The sequence below is a fragment of the Pocillopora verrucosa genome, chromosome 6, assembly GCF_036669915.1.
Source record: "Pocillopora verrucosa isolate sample1 chromosome 6, ASM3666991v2, whole genome shotgun sequence".
In the NCBI taxonomy this organism is placed as follows: domain Eukaryota; kingdom Metazoa; phylum Cnidaria; class Anthozoa; order Scleractinia; family Pocilloporidae; genus Pocillopora; species Pocillopora verrucosa.
The window spans coordinates 9,576,679-9,595,952 of NC_089317.1; the positions used below are offsets into that span (position 1 = coordinate 9,576,679).

The window sequence follows — 19,274 nt, forward strand, 5'->3', positions numbered from 1 at the left end:
CATATACAGGTATGCAGGTTGACGTCAGGATGTTTAGGGTAAATGGATTTGACAGATCAAACAATTTCAACAATAGTATTTTCAACCATGTTTGGAGCTTTTTAAAACAGTGCGAATGGTAATCGTGGTGAGGCCGCAAAGTGGAAAAGGAGGAGAGGGCAAAGAGTTATAACATGTAATTTGCACTAAAAAAAAATTACCCTCCTCCCTCTGGAATCTTGTTAACATTCTTGCAAATACTGTTGAATATTGTTGATACAAAAGGGGCTTTCTTTATCCCTGTCCAGTGCTCTAGATCTAAGGCCAAAGCTTTTAGCAAAAGCTACACAGCAAACTCTCTGCTAATGGCCAGCTCTCTGCAGCCATCTCATTATGTCAAGTAACTTGTAGATTTTCTTTTGGTATGATTCTGTTTCTCTAATATTTGTTTCTTCGCAAAGCTTGAAACGATTTGTGCACTACTTAAATTAGTCTTTGTCAGACTTTCTTAAATGGAGATATACGAAAACGAAGGCGGGCGAAAAATGGTGGGAATGGGGCCGTTTCCCAAGATGACCATCTAGCGTTGTTTGCCCGCCACCGACGAAGGGTTTAGAGGAGATTATAATCTTGCGACAGTTGCCTGGCAGTAAAGCTGACGTGTTGCAACATGCGATACCCTGCGCGAAATTGAGGGTGATCCTTTGGTATCGTCTACTGTTCAGGTCGCTTTGACAAAGTTGGATTGATTCAATGCCTTTTGCTGATTCTTCACCACCAGTCTTCCAGTAGGTACAAGTCTCTTGATACATTGTTTACGACTTTACATAATAATGTATCTGTGTTTATGCTGTAGCGTCCTTTGTGTGAAAATCTTTGAGGCGCGGTTGTCGTAAAGGAGGTTGAGATTTCTTTCCCTTGGCCTAGATCCTTTGTCCATATCGATAACTTTAAATAGATAAAACAAAAACCTAGTTCATTACTTCATGTCAGTCCTCGTCAGAACTACATGCCTTCTTCTTTCGGTTAAATTACCTAACGTGTCTCAACACTTTTTTTCTATCAAGATAATCTGTTTTAACGGGATATGGAAACGTATGTGTAAAGCGTAACTAGGAGGAGAAAAAGCCAATTACACTTTGTTGGATGGTTCAGAACGACAACTAAAAGTTCTCTAAATACAACTACCTTTTCCATCAATGATGGCACCGGCTGGAATGATATAGGAGTTATATGCCATCCTGGCGATAACATTGCTTATGTTACATGATAGAAATAATTAAAAGACGCTATTTAATATCAATAGAAGTGATGAGGCCACCCTGATAGTTACTGAAAAAGTAAGTGACTGAAGATGAACAAACGATTTTCTAGTGCTAGCTCTCCACGCTAAGAAACTCTTGGACCTACAGGATTTTCCTGAACTTTACAAGTAGGTATCAATTAGGTGGAACGCATCTTTTCATAGCGGTTTATTTTGGTTTCCATGATTTGGACACACTCTTTAACTTTTGCCAGGCTTTTATTTTGCTTAGATAAAGGAAAACGTGTGCGGACGAAAAGTAGCGGAGATTTAGCCCTTTCACATGGAAACCACCAAGCATCGCTCACAAGCCACCGACCCAGCACCTTTGACAGGCCACGCGCGCCTACTCGCTTGACGCTGACGGTTGCCTGGCAGCTAAGCTGTTGTGAAAGTAAAATGTGATACGTTGCACGCCATTGAAAGTGATCTGTCGTCTTGTATGCGTTTGTTGTAGAACATGGCCTCGGTTAACATAACTTCGGCTCTTAACAAAATTGGATTAACAAGGTTTGGTGGAATATTTCTCTGGCTGATTCTTCATCGACAGTTTGTCGGTAAGCTTAAGGCTTTCAATGCTTTGTTTATCACTTACATGGTTTTCGTATCTGTAAGTTTTTGTGATGTAGCTTTGATATCAGCGGGGATCATGCTCCAAACAGGGTCGCGAGCGTATGGCTGTTGAGACGGTGTAAAGCATATAATTCTCATCTTGTGTACTTGATTCATACATAAGATCGTAAATATTCGTAGATCACATGCATTTGCGATTCATAGTTTTCGACTTATCATGGGGAGATAGATTCTGTCGAAGCACTGAGGATGTCTTAATGCAAGGTCCAATATATTTTGATAACAATTACATTCTTCAAAGCAGAAGAAAACTAGCTCACATTTAAGACGCTTTTTCCTTTAATTGTATGATCGTTGAGTCATAAAGGCTGGCTGGCTTTGTATTTATGTTATCGGATTTCACCCGTGAAAGTCATGTTTTTGTTTAGTCAAAATATAACACTGACTCACAAGGAGATAATCTGTTTTATTTAACGGACTAAGGAAACCGAGAAAACTTAAGCAAAGGGGCTAGGAGCCGTAGATTGATTTATTACTCTTAGTGATCAACTTGATCAATGATTCGAAATGACGACAATTTCGCCGAAACATTCCAGGTTCCTTTGTGCAAATTAGGATGCCATCTGTGGATGTAGACATAAATAAGGCGAAGATAGGCGTAGAACTGTTATTATGTTTAAATTTTACGACCAAAATATGACACAATCCGCTGTCTGGAAAGATTGAAGCTCGAAAAGGAAAAACGAATATACACATTGGGTTGTTGAGTCTTGCGTGACTGATGTTATGTTACGCGTGATTGTTGTCATGCTTTTAGCTTGAACACGATTATGGTTTCTGTGATCTGTCAATTTCCCTTTCTTCTATTGGGCGAATTGTTATTGTGCGTAAGATGATATGTACTCTAAATCCATAGCATCGCTCGCGATTTTGAAAGATGAACTCCAATGTTTGCTAACGCTTTCACATTTGTTAATGTTTGTTTATACTGAGGTTCTGCTTAGAGTTAGTGTTAAATTGTTACCAAAAATAGAGGTAAGCTTTGTTGTCAACTGCAGCTTTTCCGTGCTCAGCACTGCAAATGCTAAATGAGCCTAACATGAGTTTTAGTTTTCTTTTACTATTTTTAACTTTTTTGATGTTACGCAGAAGAGAATTGACTACGTAACGTGCTTTCATTTAGCACTCGCCTAAGGGAGGCTTACAGGCGGAAATGGTTCATTGGCTTTTAAGAGATCGACAACAATGTGTTGATAACAGCTAAATATTATTGTTTGAGGTTTCCTGCGTAATTGGAGGTGTAAACTTAATAATTAATTCTTAGAATCATTGTGGTCAGAAATAAATAATTTAGTTCTCTGGCGTCTTCACGTCGACCACATTAATATCCGGAGTGTTTGGTTTGGCGCTGTGTCACAAATGTGAAATGCAAAAGCAATGCCGCTAGCAATGTTTTAATGTGTCTGCCTTTATTGTTAAATTTGAAAAGATCCGAGGCTGTTCTTGATCAAACTGATAAGAACTTCAGACAGGCACAAGGAACTGAATTGCCCTTTGTACTAAAAACCAAAAGACAACGTAAGCTGTCTCTACGAAAAGTTTTCCTTCTTGCGAATATTCAGAGCCTCAGTTCATTTTTCTATTGTTGTTATTTTATATTTTTTAACTCCTTGGACATCCCGAGGGCAAAAGACAAGAAAGGCTCTGGAATGCTCTTAATAACGCAAACATATTGCGAGGGCTTTTTTCTGCCAGAAAATGGCTTTATTTTAATTCATAGATATATTAATTTTTGCAACGTCACCCTCTAAGTGTGCCTAATCAAGAAAAACCGGCTATTTTAATTTCCCATTTATGAAAGGCTCTTTGTCGTTGTTAAAGTGTTCTAGATCTTACTGATTGCCCATCGATCGACACCTCTCGCAGTCTGAGATAATCGCACGCGATAAACGTCGAATAACTTGCCGTCGTGATTCTTGCCGTACCTCTTTAGTTTCATACAAGTTGAATACGATGTCGTCGCTTTTATTTGTGAAGCATAGTTTCAGTTATATTCAACTTGAAAGAAAAATGGAAGGAACAACATCCTCAACTTCTTATCACAAATTCTTCTTCTCTCTACTAAAAATTCTAAAATTACTAAGCTATCGTTACAAACGAGAAAGTTGGTTTTTTCTTTTCCTTCTTCTCCTCTAAGGGCAAAATTAGTCTTCCTGCTAATGAATGTTTTCTTAAGTGTTTTATTCTTTAACCCCTGCCCGTCTTGAAACGTTCTTTCAGTAACGGCTTGATATTTTCCTTCACTCTTACGACAATTTTCACCTTAAATTTGTGAATTTTTTATTATTGAAATTGAAAAACAGTTGCTGGACTGACAAGGACATCTCTTATTGGGGGGAAGGGGTGGGGGCTTTTGGTAAGAAGTCATATTGTATAAAGTTCTCAAAATGGTAGATAAAATTTTTTGGGCGTGCAGTGATATTACGTAATATCTTGAAAGTGGCTGCTACTTTGGCTTACAAAAAGAAAGCAGTTTAGAGATCAATAATTTTACCACCTCTCTCCTAACACAAGATTCATGGAAATCAAACTACACCATTCTAGAAATGTAGCGAACGAATATTTGAACAAAAGTAACTAGAAGTGATCGAATATTTTGCAAAAATAAGTGATTTAGGGTTATTCAGTTTAAACCCATTCTTCAAAGAACAGTTACCTCTTAGTTCAGGATAAACAAAATTTGGAGTGAGTGAAAAGTTATATTGGTGGGAACACTCTTACTGTTAATGTCAATTTTACGTTCGTGCAGCTGAGACAGGAAAAACGAGTACTTAGAGGGAAAAGAGGGCTCCCTTGGCACTGCCATAACCGTTATTGTATCTGTCAGCTTGGGTAGCATAGCATTGGGATTACTTCAAGTTGCTTTGTAAACAGGTCAATTGAAAAAGGAAGTGTGTTTCCCCTTTAACTCTCATGAGTGATCAAGACAGAATTTCTCCTTCTCCTTAATTGATCCAATATTCAATTTTCCAAACTGACGTAAGGCAAACAATAAGGAGAATTCAGTCCTTATGAGATCTTGGGTGTGAAAGGGATAATAATATGGTTACCCTCTAAGGAGGGTAACCGTTTCTCTTCTCTGTATGATAAATTAAAAAGATTATGTCTTACTTCAAAATGTTATAGCCACTACAGTACTGTGGACAAAACCAGCCCCAAGTTGGACCCAAACGGATTCAAATGACATCAGAACAGTTGATATTCAAGTGTTGAAGGGCAGCACCCACATACATCTCAGTTGGAATTACACTTTGTCAGAAGGTTCAGATCTGAAGACAACAACTTTTTCCATCAATGATGGCAGCAGCTGGAATGACATTGGAGTTATATACCATGCTGACAATGACATTGTGATATATAACAAAAATAATTACAGGACGCGATTTAATATCAGCGATAGTAATGTGGCCACCCTGATATTAAAAAAAGTGACTGAGGATGAACGAGCGATTTTCCAATGCATGCTCTCCACGCTAAGTAACTCTTGGACCTACAGTATTCTCGTGAATTTTACAAGTAAGTGTCAGTTCGGTGATATCCATCTTATTGCATCCGACGCATTGTATAAAACTCCAGTCTTAAATCACTCTCGTTACTTTTTATTGTTTAATTTACCAACCATCCCAACTGTGTCTCTTTGATAAAAATGTCTGGTTTTGGTATCCGTACTTCCCCTCTGTATTCAATCTGTCTCAAGATATACAATTACCATGACCCAACTTTCAAACCCAGTGTCGAGCTTTGGAAGGATTTGCTATTTTTGATCTTCAGTCAAGACCCTTTATAGTTACAGTAGCTGGTAGCCCCACCAAAATGTTATGGGGTCGAGAGTTACCCGGAGTGATCAGCAAGCTACAGTTATAGCACGCATAGCTGTTCGCATGTCTGAGAAAGTTGACAGAAAAAGCGCCCAATTTTTCTTAAAATGACCCCAAGTGCCCCAAAACTATGCAAAACAGCATAACCCAAAAACCAGCTTTAGAACATTCTTATAACCTCGCCGGTAAGGCAATGGTCTTTGTATTATCTCCTTTAGAGTCAAAGAGTCTTAACTGGGAGTGTACGTCACATTAAAAGTAGAACCATGTGCAATTTCCGCTTTAAAGGTGCAATAGTCTGACGTATGGGAAGAATGGCGGTTTAAATTGATTTAGAATTGACGATTTTGGGTTTTTTTTTTGCCAGAACGACATCTGAATTGGGTGGAGCGACCGTTATCTGTTGTTGCTGTTGAACGTCACAACCTCACCCTTCGGTGGACCTATATGAAAACACTCGGCCTAGCGTCGTCATTTCGAGGAGCAGAATTTACTAATCTTAGCAGCGGGGAAAAAACCATTGCAGAGAAAGTGTTAAATACTGCACCAATCGTACATACAGCTTATAGACCTCGTTTTCATGTGGATTATATACAAGATACTATGGCGTCTATAACAATTGTTGGACTGAAAAGATCAGACAGAGGAAGATATAGATTTGATGTTAAAACCCTCAGGGAGGACATCAACGAACTTAACACGCTCTCCAGCATCATGGAGCTCACAGTACATTGTAAGCAAACAAACAAAAGCTGTGTTTGGTCATGTAAGATGTAGCCTATATCTTTAAAACTAAGGTGTTTTTTACTCAGTATAATGCGTATCATAACCAACTTAAGTTGCAACTTCATTAGGATGGATCATCATTATTGTGATTGTGATTATCGTTATCCTTTTTGCTTCGTCATTATCGTAAAGGTCATCGACATCATTATCGTTACTGTCGATTCTTTTCTGCATTCATTTTTTTGTTGTCGTCGTTGCTCAATTCTTTGTCTTCCTCCTGCAGAAAGTGACAACGTCTACATTTTGGGTGATACTTGTCGCTGTCAATTTAGGATCATTATATATATACGTAGCTTTTGCCAGACAGCTTGTTATATAACTTTCTCGTATGGTGTTCTTTAATTTTTGTGTTAAATAAGCGCGGTCGCAACGTGTGGATTTGACTTAAACGATAGTTTAGTTGTTCTCTCTCTACTTTTTCTACCTAGTAAAATGTGATTTATTTTCAGATGCGGCGAGCATGGCCAATGTTAGCGACCACCAAACTGTGCAAGAAGGATCTTATATTCAACTATTATGTCAAGCATTTGGTAATCCAACCCCAAACATAACGTGGACCAAAGTGCTTGAAAATAGTAACGATAGTAAAGTGCTGCATCATGGAACCCATTGGAATTTAACAAAAATTAACAGAACTGCTTCTGGTTTATACAACTGTACAGCTGACAATGGAATTGGAAATCCAGTGTGGCGGCTGATAAAAGTCAATGTTACCTGTAGGTGTATCATACCTTGTCACCGCTTTGATTAGCATTGAGAATTTTAATTCCCATTATTTTTCCGTCTCCCAAAACAACTGGTAAACCAAAAAATACCTTGGTTGACGTTCAAGAAGTATGAGTGATAAATATCTTTAATAAGGTACTTCAAAAACCTCTTGACCGGGTGAAAGCATTTGTGAAAAGTACTGTTGTCAGCGTCAAGTACTGACGTTTCGACGACATATACAGAAACTGAAAAGTTGCTCGTCAAAGATAGGTGAAAGGAATATGGCAAATGTTCGGCCAGTTTTACTGTGATCTTGTTTACTACATAAGTTAATCAGCGTCGGTAATTCATCCTAACAGCAGACGCTCGCTGAAGTGGATTATTTTTACTCTTCTCTGCTTGTTTTTGTTACTTAGATTCTGCTAAGGTTGTTAAACTTGCTAGCGAACATCACGTTGCAGTACAAGGAAGTGTGCGTCTTCACTGCGAAGCCGAAGGAAATCCTCCGCCTGCTTACACGTGGTTCCCTTGTGATTCACAGACCCAAGCATGTCATGAGAGCACACTTACTGTTTCCAACGCTCTTAACGACGCTGTGTACTCTTGCAATGTGGCAAATGTTTTGGGTAATGATACAAGAAACACCAAAGTTGGTAAGTTTTAATTAAGCGATGTTAACTTAGAGTTATGAGGAATTTTTACATAGCTTCCTTTATGAAAATTTAATAACAACTTCACAGATCTCCTTTGGTATAACAAACGATCACTGAATGCAACTTGTTCCTACATGTATTTAAACCTGATCATCACCTGCAAGTAATTATATATATTCAAGGAAAGTTGAATCATACTCAGCCAAGCACTGGAATAGCTAATATTATGAAATGATTAAGATTTCACGGGGTCATAATCAGTCATATCTTTCTTTGTGGAAACCCATAAGTCATCATGCTAGCCATACCATGCTGACGAGGCTCAGCAAGACTGAAATAGCTGACATAGTTGTTAACTCGGTGTCTTAATTTTCCCGCTTATTTTCTTTGAAAAAGACCTCACTTGACTTCCATTGTTGCCGCTGTGTCGCCTCCAGTAGCATAACACAGCTTTAAACTAATGTTGCTTGTTTGTTTTATCAAACAGTTATAGCAGGCAATGTGATAAATGTGACACTTTTCATCACTGAACAGTGTCCTGATGAAAATTTATCTGAATCCGTGTTGTGGAAGAACCTCGAACAAAAGGTAACTATTAGGCATGTGACACCACCACACACGTAAATAGATACCTTTATTCAGCAGAACGGTGATGATGTGCATATGGGATTCGCACTGTATAATTTTGTTATCGTTTCTTGTAGATCGAGGACCTATTTAAAAATGAAGGATACAGAAGCACAGAATTAACAAATTACAGGTATGTAGGCGAAATGAATTATTACCTGGGTAATCTGCCCTTTTTATGTATTTAGAAAGATGTTGCTGTGGACTTACTGTGACTCAGGCAAAAACATGATGTATTACAATAGCTGGAATTCCTACCCTACTCTTTACGCAATGTGTGCAGGTTATTTTTCAGTCCTCTGTTGAACTTATTACATTGAGGATGCACGAGAAAGGGGCCTAAGGTTTTCAGCCAGCTACCCTGAGATACTAGAAAGTCTTACGATTTACAGCTGTTCTTATAAGTAGACCTGTTTTTAAATTCTCGTTTTTGTTCTGACCCTCCTAGGTGTGGTAGTGTGATTGTTGATTTGGCCTTGAAGTTCAATTCCTCTGTTAAAGAAGAGAAGGTGCTTTCAATGCTAAAAGATTCTGCAGAGAATGGAGGGCTGAAAGAGTTGGGTGTAAAAGCTTCAGAAATAGTAGGTTGGCGACCCGGAAGGCCAACTGAAGGACCCAACAGCTCAACGTATGGCACAAAAACTACTGAAAATGCATGTAAGTAGGAATGAAAGGCGAGGATATGACTAGGACCAGTCCAGGACATTATTAGTTGCTGTAAGATGTGGTGTGTTTTAATTTTTTTAATTACCTTTTAAAGTTGATAACTTACAAGAGCACCAAAAAGCGGTTTTTCTTTGCAAAAAGGAAAATTCAGCTTTATCGGAGCATACTTGCCTAACCAACCATACAATTGGGTGGGATAATTCTAAAATTATCACCACTAATCGGCGTTACCACCAGCGCCTTTGTTTGGAGGCTTGGCACATTAACTCCGCCCACGCTCCTTTAAATCGTGACGATGGCGGTCTGCTTCCTGACGCTTATTTGCACCTCGTCAGAAAAAAAGGCCGCTAATTAGTGATCATATAAAAGGACCTCTTGCTGCAGCGTTTAGATCACCCCTGATGAAGGCACTAGACAGGAGTGTCGAAACGTTGGGTCTATGAATTGTAACTTCTTCGGTTACATTCATTAAATCTGCAAACCAGTGTAGCATCAAACTATGTCTGATTGTCCACCTGGTTGACGTGTGAACTTTAATATATTTTATTTGCGAGAAAAGTATGGTCAAACTGTTGTTACAAGGATCAACCGGCTCGCGAACATCAGAGTCCGCATTGCTAAGTATCGCTGTCATTTGTATTTCAATCACCGTTGCAAAGAAAACCACGTGCTTCCATCGAGTTTGAGATTTCGGCCTCCTTTACGGAGTGCTAAAGGATACAAGCTCATGGTCCGTACTGGTTTTTCTTTTCTTAAGCTACGAATAGATGAATGTCACAGTTCCATACTGCGGTTGCGTACGTTATTCTCTCGTTCACTCAGTGAACTCTCTGCTTTGATTAACAACTCCGAAACTTCCTGGGTCGAGGAGTTTTGCAATTCGAAAGAACTGCAGACGTTTACCAAACAGAGAGAGAAACACGACAGAAAACTCCGTCACTTGCTCAGTAAGAGGTCTCCTGTTAATTCAGGCTCATCTCTGAAAGATAAATGGGTCATGAACCTTTCCTCCAAGGAATTATCCGCGCTGGAACGGAGTGGTTTAGAGAAGGGTCTAAAGTTTGCTATTGCTCCTCGCAAAATACCGACTGCCGAAATTGCCGCCGCTGTTGAGGAGAGTATCTCTCAACTCGACGACGATCGTAGGCATTTGGTAAGAGCAGAAGTAAGTAGCATACTCAGGCGTGCTAAACCTCCTCCCAAAAACATTCAAAAGGATGTTTTCAATGCGCTTATAACTCTCAAAAAGGATCCGGACAGGCTCGTATTATCTGCTGACAAGGGTAATTGTGTTGTGGTTATGGACAAACAGCAATATCACGACAAAGCTTTGTCACTGTCAAAAATTCCTGCGAATTTACGGATTTCATAAGAGATAAAACTCTTGACGCTTGTGAAGAATTAGTATCTTTCGACGTTGTTTCGCTCTTCACCAAAATCCCAGTTGATCTTGCCGTTAAGGTTGCGGAAGAAAGACTCAGAGAAGATGCTTCCCTAGGACAAAGAACTTCTTTGCCTGTGGAGGATATTATTCATCTGCTGTCTTTTTGCCTCAAAACCACGCAATTTACATATAACGGCACATACTATCAACAAGTTTTTGGTACAGCGATGGGTTCGCCTGTTTCTTCTGGCATTGCTAACATGGTAATGGAAGACGTGGAGCAAAGGGCCTTAGCCACTTCACCGGTTAAACCCTTTTTCTGGAAACGATGTCGATGATGTTATTTCTGCGGTATCCGGAAATGAAGCGGAGCGCCTCTTGTCGCATTTGAATTCAGTAGAGCCGTCGATCCAATTCACCCTTGAACGTGAAAAGGATAGACATTTGCCCTTTCTTGATTTAAACGTGTCCAGAGGGGTTCAGGGTAATTTAGAGACAAGTGTCTACCGTAAACCCACCCACACCGACAAATACCTCGCTTTCGATTCTCACCATCCTATTTGCCATAAGAAGTCTGTAGCCAAAACTTTACTTAGGAGGGCTGACTGTCTACCATCTTCACTCGATTCGAAGGCTGAGGAGAGGAAATATGTTTCCAATGTCCTAAAGGCAAATGGCTATACAAAAACTTTTCTCCGTAACTGCCAAAAACCAGTTACAAATAGTAACGCTCTTGATGAAAGGGAACCAGCGACTGGTTTTGCTGTTATTCCTTACATACAGGGTGTTACTGAACCCATCAAGAGAATTCTGAATAGCCACAACGTTAAATTTGCTCAAAAACCTTTTCAGACTTTGGGGCATATTTTCGCCAAACCTAAGGATCCTGTCACGAAAGAACAACGAACCGACGCCATTTATTCTATTCCTTGCAATGACTGTGACAACGAATACATCGGACAGACCAAACGCCAGTTTGGTACACGGTTAAAAGAGCACCAAAAAGCGGGTTTTCTATGCAAAAAGGAAAATTCAGCTTTATCGGAGCATACTTGCCTAACCAACCATACAATTGGGTGGGATAATTCTAAAATTATCACCACTAATCGGCGTTACCACCAGCGCCTTTGTTTGGAGGCTTGGCACATTAACTCCGCCCACGCTCCTTTAAATCGTGACGATGGCGGTCTGCTTCCTGAAGCTTATTTACGCCTCGTCAGAAAACAAAAGGCCGCTAATTAGTGATCATATAAAAGGACCTCTTGTTGCAGCGTTTAGATCACCCCTGATGAAGGCACTAGACAGGAGTGCCGAAACGTTGGGTCTATGAATTGTAACTTCTTCGGTTACATTCATTAAATCTGCAAACTAGTGTAGCATCAAACTATGTCTTACAAGTATATATAAATCGAAGCCACTATTGTCTCCGGATGGGAATCGATTCATTGGTAAGGCAAGCTCCTGACGTAATTATATTTGCCAGGATTTTCCGAAGTGTGGCCAACAATATCAATTTTAAAAAGCACTACATGATGGACGATTTTTTTTCTGTCAGATATGGTAATGTTAAAAGTGAAAACATGAGAAACTGCTGAAAGCTTTGGCTACTTAACCTTTTTCAGCATTGTGATTTGCGACTCGTGACTCTTTACATTCGCTAGCCTGTGAATTTAAACTTGTTTGTGCTTGCATTAAATTAAATGCCTCAGCTTTACATTAGTTACATTTACATTACTTCCTTTCCTCAGCATCCGCTGTACCTTCCGAACTCCCTGCTCAGAGCGGGGATAACCAAGGTCTTAAGAATTGGATGATTGCTGTTATAGCTGGTGTTTCTGGTCTTGTCCTCCTCTTTGTCGTTATATTCTTACTTTGTTGGATCAGTAAAACTCAGAAGAAGAAGAAGGGCTCCGGAGGTAAGAAAATCACGCTATAAGTATTACCATTAGTGTAACACTGACACCACTATCGTTTCATCTCTCGCGATTTTGAAACCTTTTTAATTATCTCCCACCTCCCACCTCCCACCCCCCCTTACCCCGCGGAGCGAGAAGGTTCATGTGAAAGTAAAAGCCGCTACCCGGTCAAAGCTGCTTTCCTCGACGTTGAACATACATGTCCAATGTACTTGTATAAATCAAGTTGGTGTCGATTATATCAAAAGCTAAGAGAAACGCGACTTAAGTTTGTGCCTGGTTTTCTCTTTACTTTGGGTGACAATACGAGAGATGGTTTCCCTTTGGTGATACTCCACGACCACATGAGCTTCATGCTAATGACTTTCAGACCTCTTTTTTATTATGAATAATTTCTTCGAGTTTACAATGTAACATAGTTTCATCTGATGATAGTAACGGGCATGTCATATTAACAAATACTTATACATTTCTTTTTGCTTTCTTTCAAGATGAAGCCGTTGACATGTCGACTACTTCGAGGTAAATTTTACTTTTTTCTGTTGTGATACTTTTCATGCGAAACAGCGCTGTCAAATCTGCTTTCGCTTTTTACAGGTAAGGTAAAATTGGTTACCGGGTTTGATCGACTAGTTTTATTAATTCACTAACAGACGCACCAAATTGCGGTAATTACAACGTTTGGCTCGCAATCAACAACTGATTACCTTTGTGTAGCTCCAAATAAGCGATCAAACGGATCACTAAGAGATGAAAAGTATGGCCAGGTCGCTTAGCTAGAGTGACATTGGCGGCGTTAAAGGGTAAATTTCCCACTTTCAAAGGCGAATTTCATTTGGTGAGGAGGATCTTACGCTGATAAGAACACTCTTGAGGTTACTTTGTTATACATCATTTACTTCATACAAATTGACGTTGGCGGAAAGCAATGTTTGATATCTGTGATTGTAGCTATTTGATACTGGAGAGAGCCTTTTTGTTGGAGTCAAACACATTCTCCAGTTTTTGTGATTCGCTTTATTCATTCGTCCGTTTCTTTTTTCTTTTTTGTTTAGGTTTGTAAAGAATGGCCCCCACCATTCTGACAAGCCTAGCTCTAGCAGGGAATCTATTGAAGATGATCCATTCATTGCTGCGTCCAGAATTCAGTCGATAGAAGGGACAGGAAGAGAGATTCCAGTGTCAACTATGGATACCAACCAGACGGTAGAGAACTTAGACTTAAGCCAACATTCTTGATCCATATGATGCCTTATAAGGCTAACCGTACAGAGTTTTCTTGATAACGTTGAATGTGGCTGTAATTAATGTAAAGTGTTTTCATAGGAACATAACTCAAATCGCAGCCATAGTTTATTCCGGTTCCTGAAGCGTGAAGTTAGCCGGTTTGTTGGCCGCTTTCTGTGGATGGGATGTTAGCTCGTTGAAGTTATCCCCTTTACCCAATATTTCGTCTGGTTTCTCTGACTATTCACCAGTTATCCTGTGTTGTTATGTAGACAACTGCCTGGAGAGGGGTACCGCGTGAAGTACGTGTCTTACCTTAAAATACAACACATTGACACAGACCATACTTTGAACCCCAACCTGTTGATTCTCTAGGGTTTTTTTTAAGCGTTACTAACGTGCCTAATGTAAACGGAAAATTGGTTTGCCTGATCAACCATTCGCGTAAACAGACGGCTCTTGTTGCAGCCATCTCGACACTATATTTCTTTTCTTTCCTTCCCACGAGGTTGTCAATTTAGAAAATAGGTTAAAATTCTTTATGTACAAATAATGCATCATTGTGCAAATACTCTTTTACAGTCGAATCTGGTTGTTGCTAAATATCAAATTCGCAAGCAGTTATAAATTTCTCTGTTTTCTTCCCCCCCCCCCCCCCACCACCTTTTTGTCTATCTTAGATTCAGATCAACCACAAGGTGAAATGCTGCTAAAATCAGGCTCCCGTCTCCCCAAAAATGACCGTCTTACGCAAAGTACAGGAGAGCTTGATGTGACCTCCACATATTTAGCGAAAGGACCACAGAGAGATTGCAGTACACTTCCCTCCTACCACAGACCACCCTCTTATGAGGAAGCCTCGAAACAGAAAGATCGAATAATGATGACTGAACCAAGGCCGAGTACATCCACAGGCGGCAGGCAGAAGCGACGGAAAAGTCCCCCGGAAGACAGGTTTCTGTATCACCACCACCACCACGTACTCTCTATAAGTACCTCTATTCAACTCTCTTTTCTAAGACCACTCAATTTTTTTGCGTCGCAGTGAGTGGCTTCATTCTTCCACGCTGTACCTTGCAGTGCTTTGTTATGCTTTGCTGTGTTCTGTTGTGTTTGCTCAGGTCAGCTGTACTCCGCTTTTTCATGCTCTCTTGTGATGTGCTCCACAGGGCTGTGGTAGGCTGTAGCTACGTAAGCCAACCTGCTATCACCGAGACTCCCATCAATTTTAGAACATACCATCCCAATGATCTTCCAATTTTCCTTCACAGACGTTAGGACAAGGTCTATCATCCTTTGGAATCCCTAATGCATATGTCGAATTATGATTGTCATATTGTACACAGGGCGGAAGAAGCCAGTGTAGCACCAAGTGAAATGAGGTCTAATCAAGACGGACATAGAAGTGACAAAGACAAAGGACCTCTTGATCCAACGGCGATATATGCCATGCCAGACAAGAAAAGGAAGTTAGATAAACAAAGTCCTGCATCCCTTGAATCGGTTTTTGGTAAGATGAACTGAAACTAGAAAAAAGAATAAGATTAAATTGAAAATTAAACATTTTAATAGTGCTGGAAGGAGAGCTTACTACTCTAAGGTGTATGGCAGACGTCTTCTCGAATGCATCAAACATTTCCCTCTGCCTGGTGTTACTTATTTTACCCACTTTTTACTTGGATCGTCTTACTTACAAATCTTCCTTAAAGAATTTAAGATGTTCATGATCGTTTCCACCTACTCTTTTTTATCGCTAGACCCTTTCAAAGCGAAGGACAAATCTGCTAAAGGACCAATTCTACATAATCCTGGCAACTTGGATCTTGATGGCCCCGCTAATGTATCTACAAGTGAGGGGCCAAGAAACTCAATAATCCCCATTGAAAAACCCAGCAACCGCCAAACGCCTCAAAAAGATGATACAGGAAGGTAACCAAGTGTTAAATCTACGGGGTCGACTAAAGAACTCAAAAAAAAAAAAAGGGAGAGAAGTTCGAGAGTATATTTCCTGCGTTAAGAAATATCTCATGATAACCTCGAGCTGTGGTGTTATAACTTAAAAAATATTTTCCATGGCTTATCTGTTCTCTTCTGGAGCCCTCCGTGGTCGCGTGAGGGCTCTTGACCAACAAGGGTCAGTGTTATAAAGACGTCGTTTGATATCATGGCCACATATGACACAAAAGTGAAATATTTCCATTAAGGAACGATCCAAATTTGCAGTCATACTTTCGACTTTGCAACTACGAAGACACAGTGTGTGATAACTAAGTGTTATTGTTCTTCCTTTAGCCTTGACAACTGAAAAGTTTACTTACATCTAGTGTTATTTCCGCGCAGAAAATGGAAAATCAGAGCCTTCATCACCTCTTGATTTCCATTTGGAAAAACGTCCACGGAACAGTTCAAGCGGTGCTGTACGTTATCAGCTGGAGCGGAGTAAACTGGTAAAGTTCGTGGAATAAGATAGATTCTTCATTTCCGAAGTTAACGTTTACTCCACATACTCCAAAATAATTATGTACTTTGAAGTTGATCAAACACAGAGACGATTCTCTCATAAAAAAAACATAGCTTTGACATACGATGCTCTGATGTTTATGATATACCAGCCAAACAAGAAGAGAAAATTGTATTTCTTTCCTTCACCCACTGCGCAAAATCTTGCGTTTAGCCGGCAAGCTTCTCTATTCTATGGACCAGAGGAGACATACTTACCTTTGTAAAACTCTGTTTATGAAACATGGAGTGTATGAAAGAAAGGAACACCAATTTTCTTTTCTGCGCTTATCATAAAGAAATAGTTGGGGATGATAATTGTTCAGCCCTGTTATCCTCGTGAAGGGAAACGCCTCTTGTAATGTTTCCAAGGTTTTTCTAGATCCTATCACCTAAATTGTATACGAACAATTGGGTCCTAACACTCCATGTCAAAGTGGCCCTAGTTCTTTTGTTGTGGTAGGATATCACATAAATTTGCTTAATTATTGTTGACATGTTTTTGTCATAAATTCCGATCTTTTCCCTTTAATCCTGCAGCCATATAGGAATGTCCGTGGAGAACTTGTGAGACCAGATACACTATCACGAGACTCGCACGACATAAAACCAGAAACACTACCAAACCAGTCGAAACCCGTTGGGTCCCAGACTCACAGCAGGGAATCTTCGGATGCAAGCTACATGACCTACGTGGTCTGATGGCGCGGCAATCTGTCTTCCAAACAGGTCACTATTGTTGCTTTGAACCCGAGACATCTAATTAACTTCCATACAACTATCAATAACGGCTATGAGCCCATCTGAGTAAATAGCTTTCAGAGCTGTAGAATGACTTCATTCAAGGAAGACAACTTACGTCCACATGGCCAGCCTTAAAATTCCATCTTTGGACCTGATTCACTCAACTGGCCCGATCTAACGAAAATCTAACGAAATTCAAAAAAGACTTAACAGTGAACTTAGACATACTTATGTACAATAAATTTCCCGTGGGAATATTGCTTGCCAATATATCCCACGTAAGTGAACGGTGAATTTCATAGAATGGCTAAGTGCTGGTTACTGCTAAACATTTCGAGTGTTTGCCGTTACATAGTCGAATACAGCGGCTTTAGGGTATCACGTTTTTCAACCAAAGGGATACAATGCATTTTGACCTTTCCGTAAGTTAAAATGTCTATATTTGTGAAAAATGCTTTGTGTCGCACATAAATGCGTAACAACATCAAAACATATAATTAAGAAGGAAACCGACAACTGAAGAAAAGGTAACATTCATTAAGTACATCAATTTGTGGAATTTTCGGTTTCATTAATAGAGACATTCTTATTCTCTCGGTAGTCAATATTAAAAAGAAGCTTCCAAATATTGTTTCTCGAACAATTTGACTGATGTTAATAGTAGAGAGGTGATTAACTTAATTTTGTAGAGCGTTTCTTTCTTTCGGCAGTTAGTATCAGGCTTTGGAAGCCGTGGTGAATAGGAGGCAATTGAGAGAAATTCGACCAAGGGTTTTTTTTTTTGTTATTCGTTTTGCTACTATTAAGTAGAAGCAGTATGTATTGAAACAGTTTATTCACCTCCATGTTGTTATGATGATGGATATATTCTTCACTTTTGGTATATTTAATTTTGATAGGAAGCGTTCGAAGGCAAATGCCTCAGTAATATTCTGTCAGCTGCTGCTGAAGTTTGTTTCAATCACACTATCAGTTAGAGATAACCATAGGTAATTTTGTGAGATTATATTGCTCAATAGGAAATATTTATTTTTGATCAGTTCGAAAAAGGGCACTTCGCTGAACGGATTTCTTCTTAGCACTGAATGGGTTTACAAAGATTATTTCTCGGCAAAAAACGGAATCATGTTCCTCCGTCCAGTTCATAATCCTGCAGACAAAAAGAAGCGATACATGTTTTAAATATACGTGTACAACTACAAACAACTTAAAGCAAACCTGGAATTATGTGAAACTGATGACTTCTAACAAAACTTAAATCTAACTCGCCAATTGAAGTGTATGTCCAGTTATAAATCCGCTAACGGCTTAAAGCAAACATTTTGCGGACAGAAGCACTTAATTGGCAAACATATTCTTCTACATGTATATAGTTCTGTTTCTTGTCTTTGTGAAACTGCTGTGCCCGTAGCCTCTAAAATTAAAATCTCACTGAAACAATTTTTGCGGAAACAGTGTGTGAATTGAATTGCCGCAAAATACAGCACAGTGCTGGTAAAGGACTCAAAATAAATTTTCAAGGTAAAGGAAATACTGTAATCGGGAACAACATTGCTTTTATACAACAAATCAGTATTTTTTTTTTAGCCGTAATTCACTGAACGAACAACGCAAGAATCTACTCACTGCAGTTTGGTGTTTGAGGCCATGAGAACTGTCTTGTCTTGTCTGTTCAGAAATATGAGTGAGCCTGACAAGAAAATGCCAAAAGAAATGACGAATGCAGCCGGGATGATAAAACTTTCGATATACAAAGAAAAAGTGCCAATTTACTGTGTTTTTGTAACTGAAATAAGTCGAAATACTTACAGTTTGTTGACAACGTGAAAATGCTGTCCAGCGCGTTCGTCTTGAGCAAGGACGTGACTTGTTTACGTCACGGTCATGCGCTGTGGTAATCATTTTGATATTTTTACTTCCGGTGAGCTTCAGTCACGTCCGCGTTGTTGGATCTTAAAGTCCCTATTTTCTTGTTGAAAGCAGCCGCAAACAGACATTCGGTAATCTAAAGCCTATGGAGTTCCTGACAGGAATATGCAACTTTTATCTGCTGCTACATATCCTTGTTCGGGAAGTATGTAAGTATCTTCAACTTATGAAGCAAATACGTGCACGTAATGTGAGACCCTATTCGTTGAATGGTGTCACGAAGACTATTGGTTTTTTTTTTTTAGTTGACATTTCTGACATTCATACCGTAAGTAATCATTCGATACTGAAATACGAAGCACTTCCTTACCATGGACGCAGCTTGAGAGCCCTAAGCGACTATTTACTACTGTATTTTCCAAGCAACGAAAATAAAAGTATGTTTTCGTTAGCCTTTAAAAT

General features: G+C 39.5%; 1 protein-coding gene, 1 long non-coding RNA gene and 1 pseudogene across 2 annotated transcripts in view; 2 read left to right on the forward strand and 1 right to left on the reverse strand.

Moving 5' to 3' along the window:
* Window positions 1-1,676: 1,676 nt before the first annotated feature.
* Window positions 1,677-16,879, forward strand: LOC136282022 (uncharacterized; annotated as a pseudogene).
* The window catches only part of LOC131768906 (hemicentin-2-like), a 35,819-nt gene continuing 33,304 nt past the window's right edge, over window positions 16,760-19,274 (forward strand). Inside the window, exon 1 of the mRNA XM_066169119.1 lies at window positions 16,760-16,928. Within this exon, the coding sequence (XP_066025216.1) occupies window positions 16,901-16,928 (28 nt within the window). The 5' untranslated portion in view covers window positions 16,760-16,900. The remainder of the gene's footprint in view (window positions 16,929-19,274) is intronic.
* LOC131789761 (uncharacterized) lies at window positions 17,730-18,837 on the reverse strand. Its single transcript, XR_009340631.2, has 3 exons — window positions 18,753-18,837; window positions 18,570-18,633; window positions 17,730-18,093 (listed from the first exon to the last, which is right to left on the reverse strand). It is a non-coding gene; the product is annotated as an uncharacterized lncRNA (long non-coding RNA).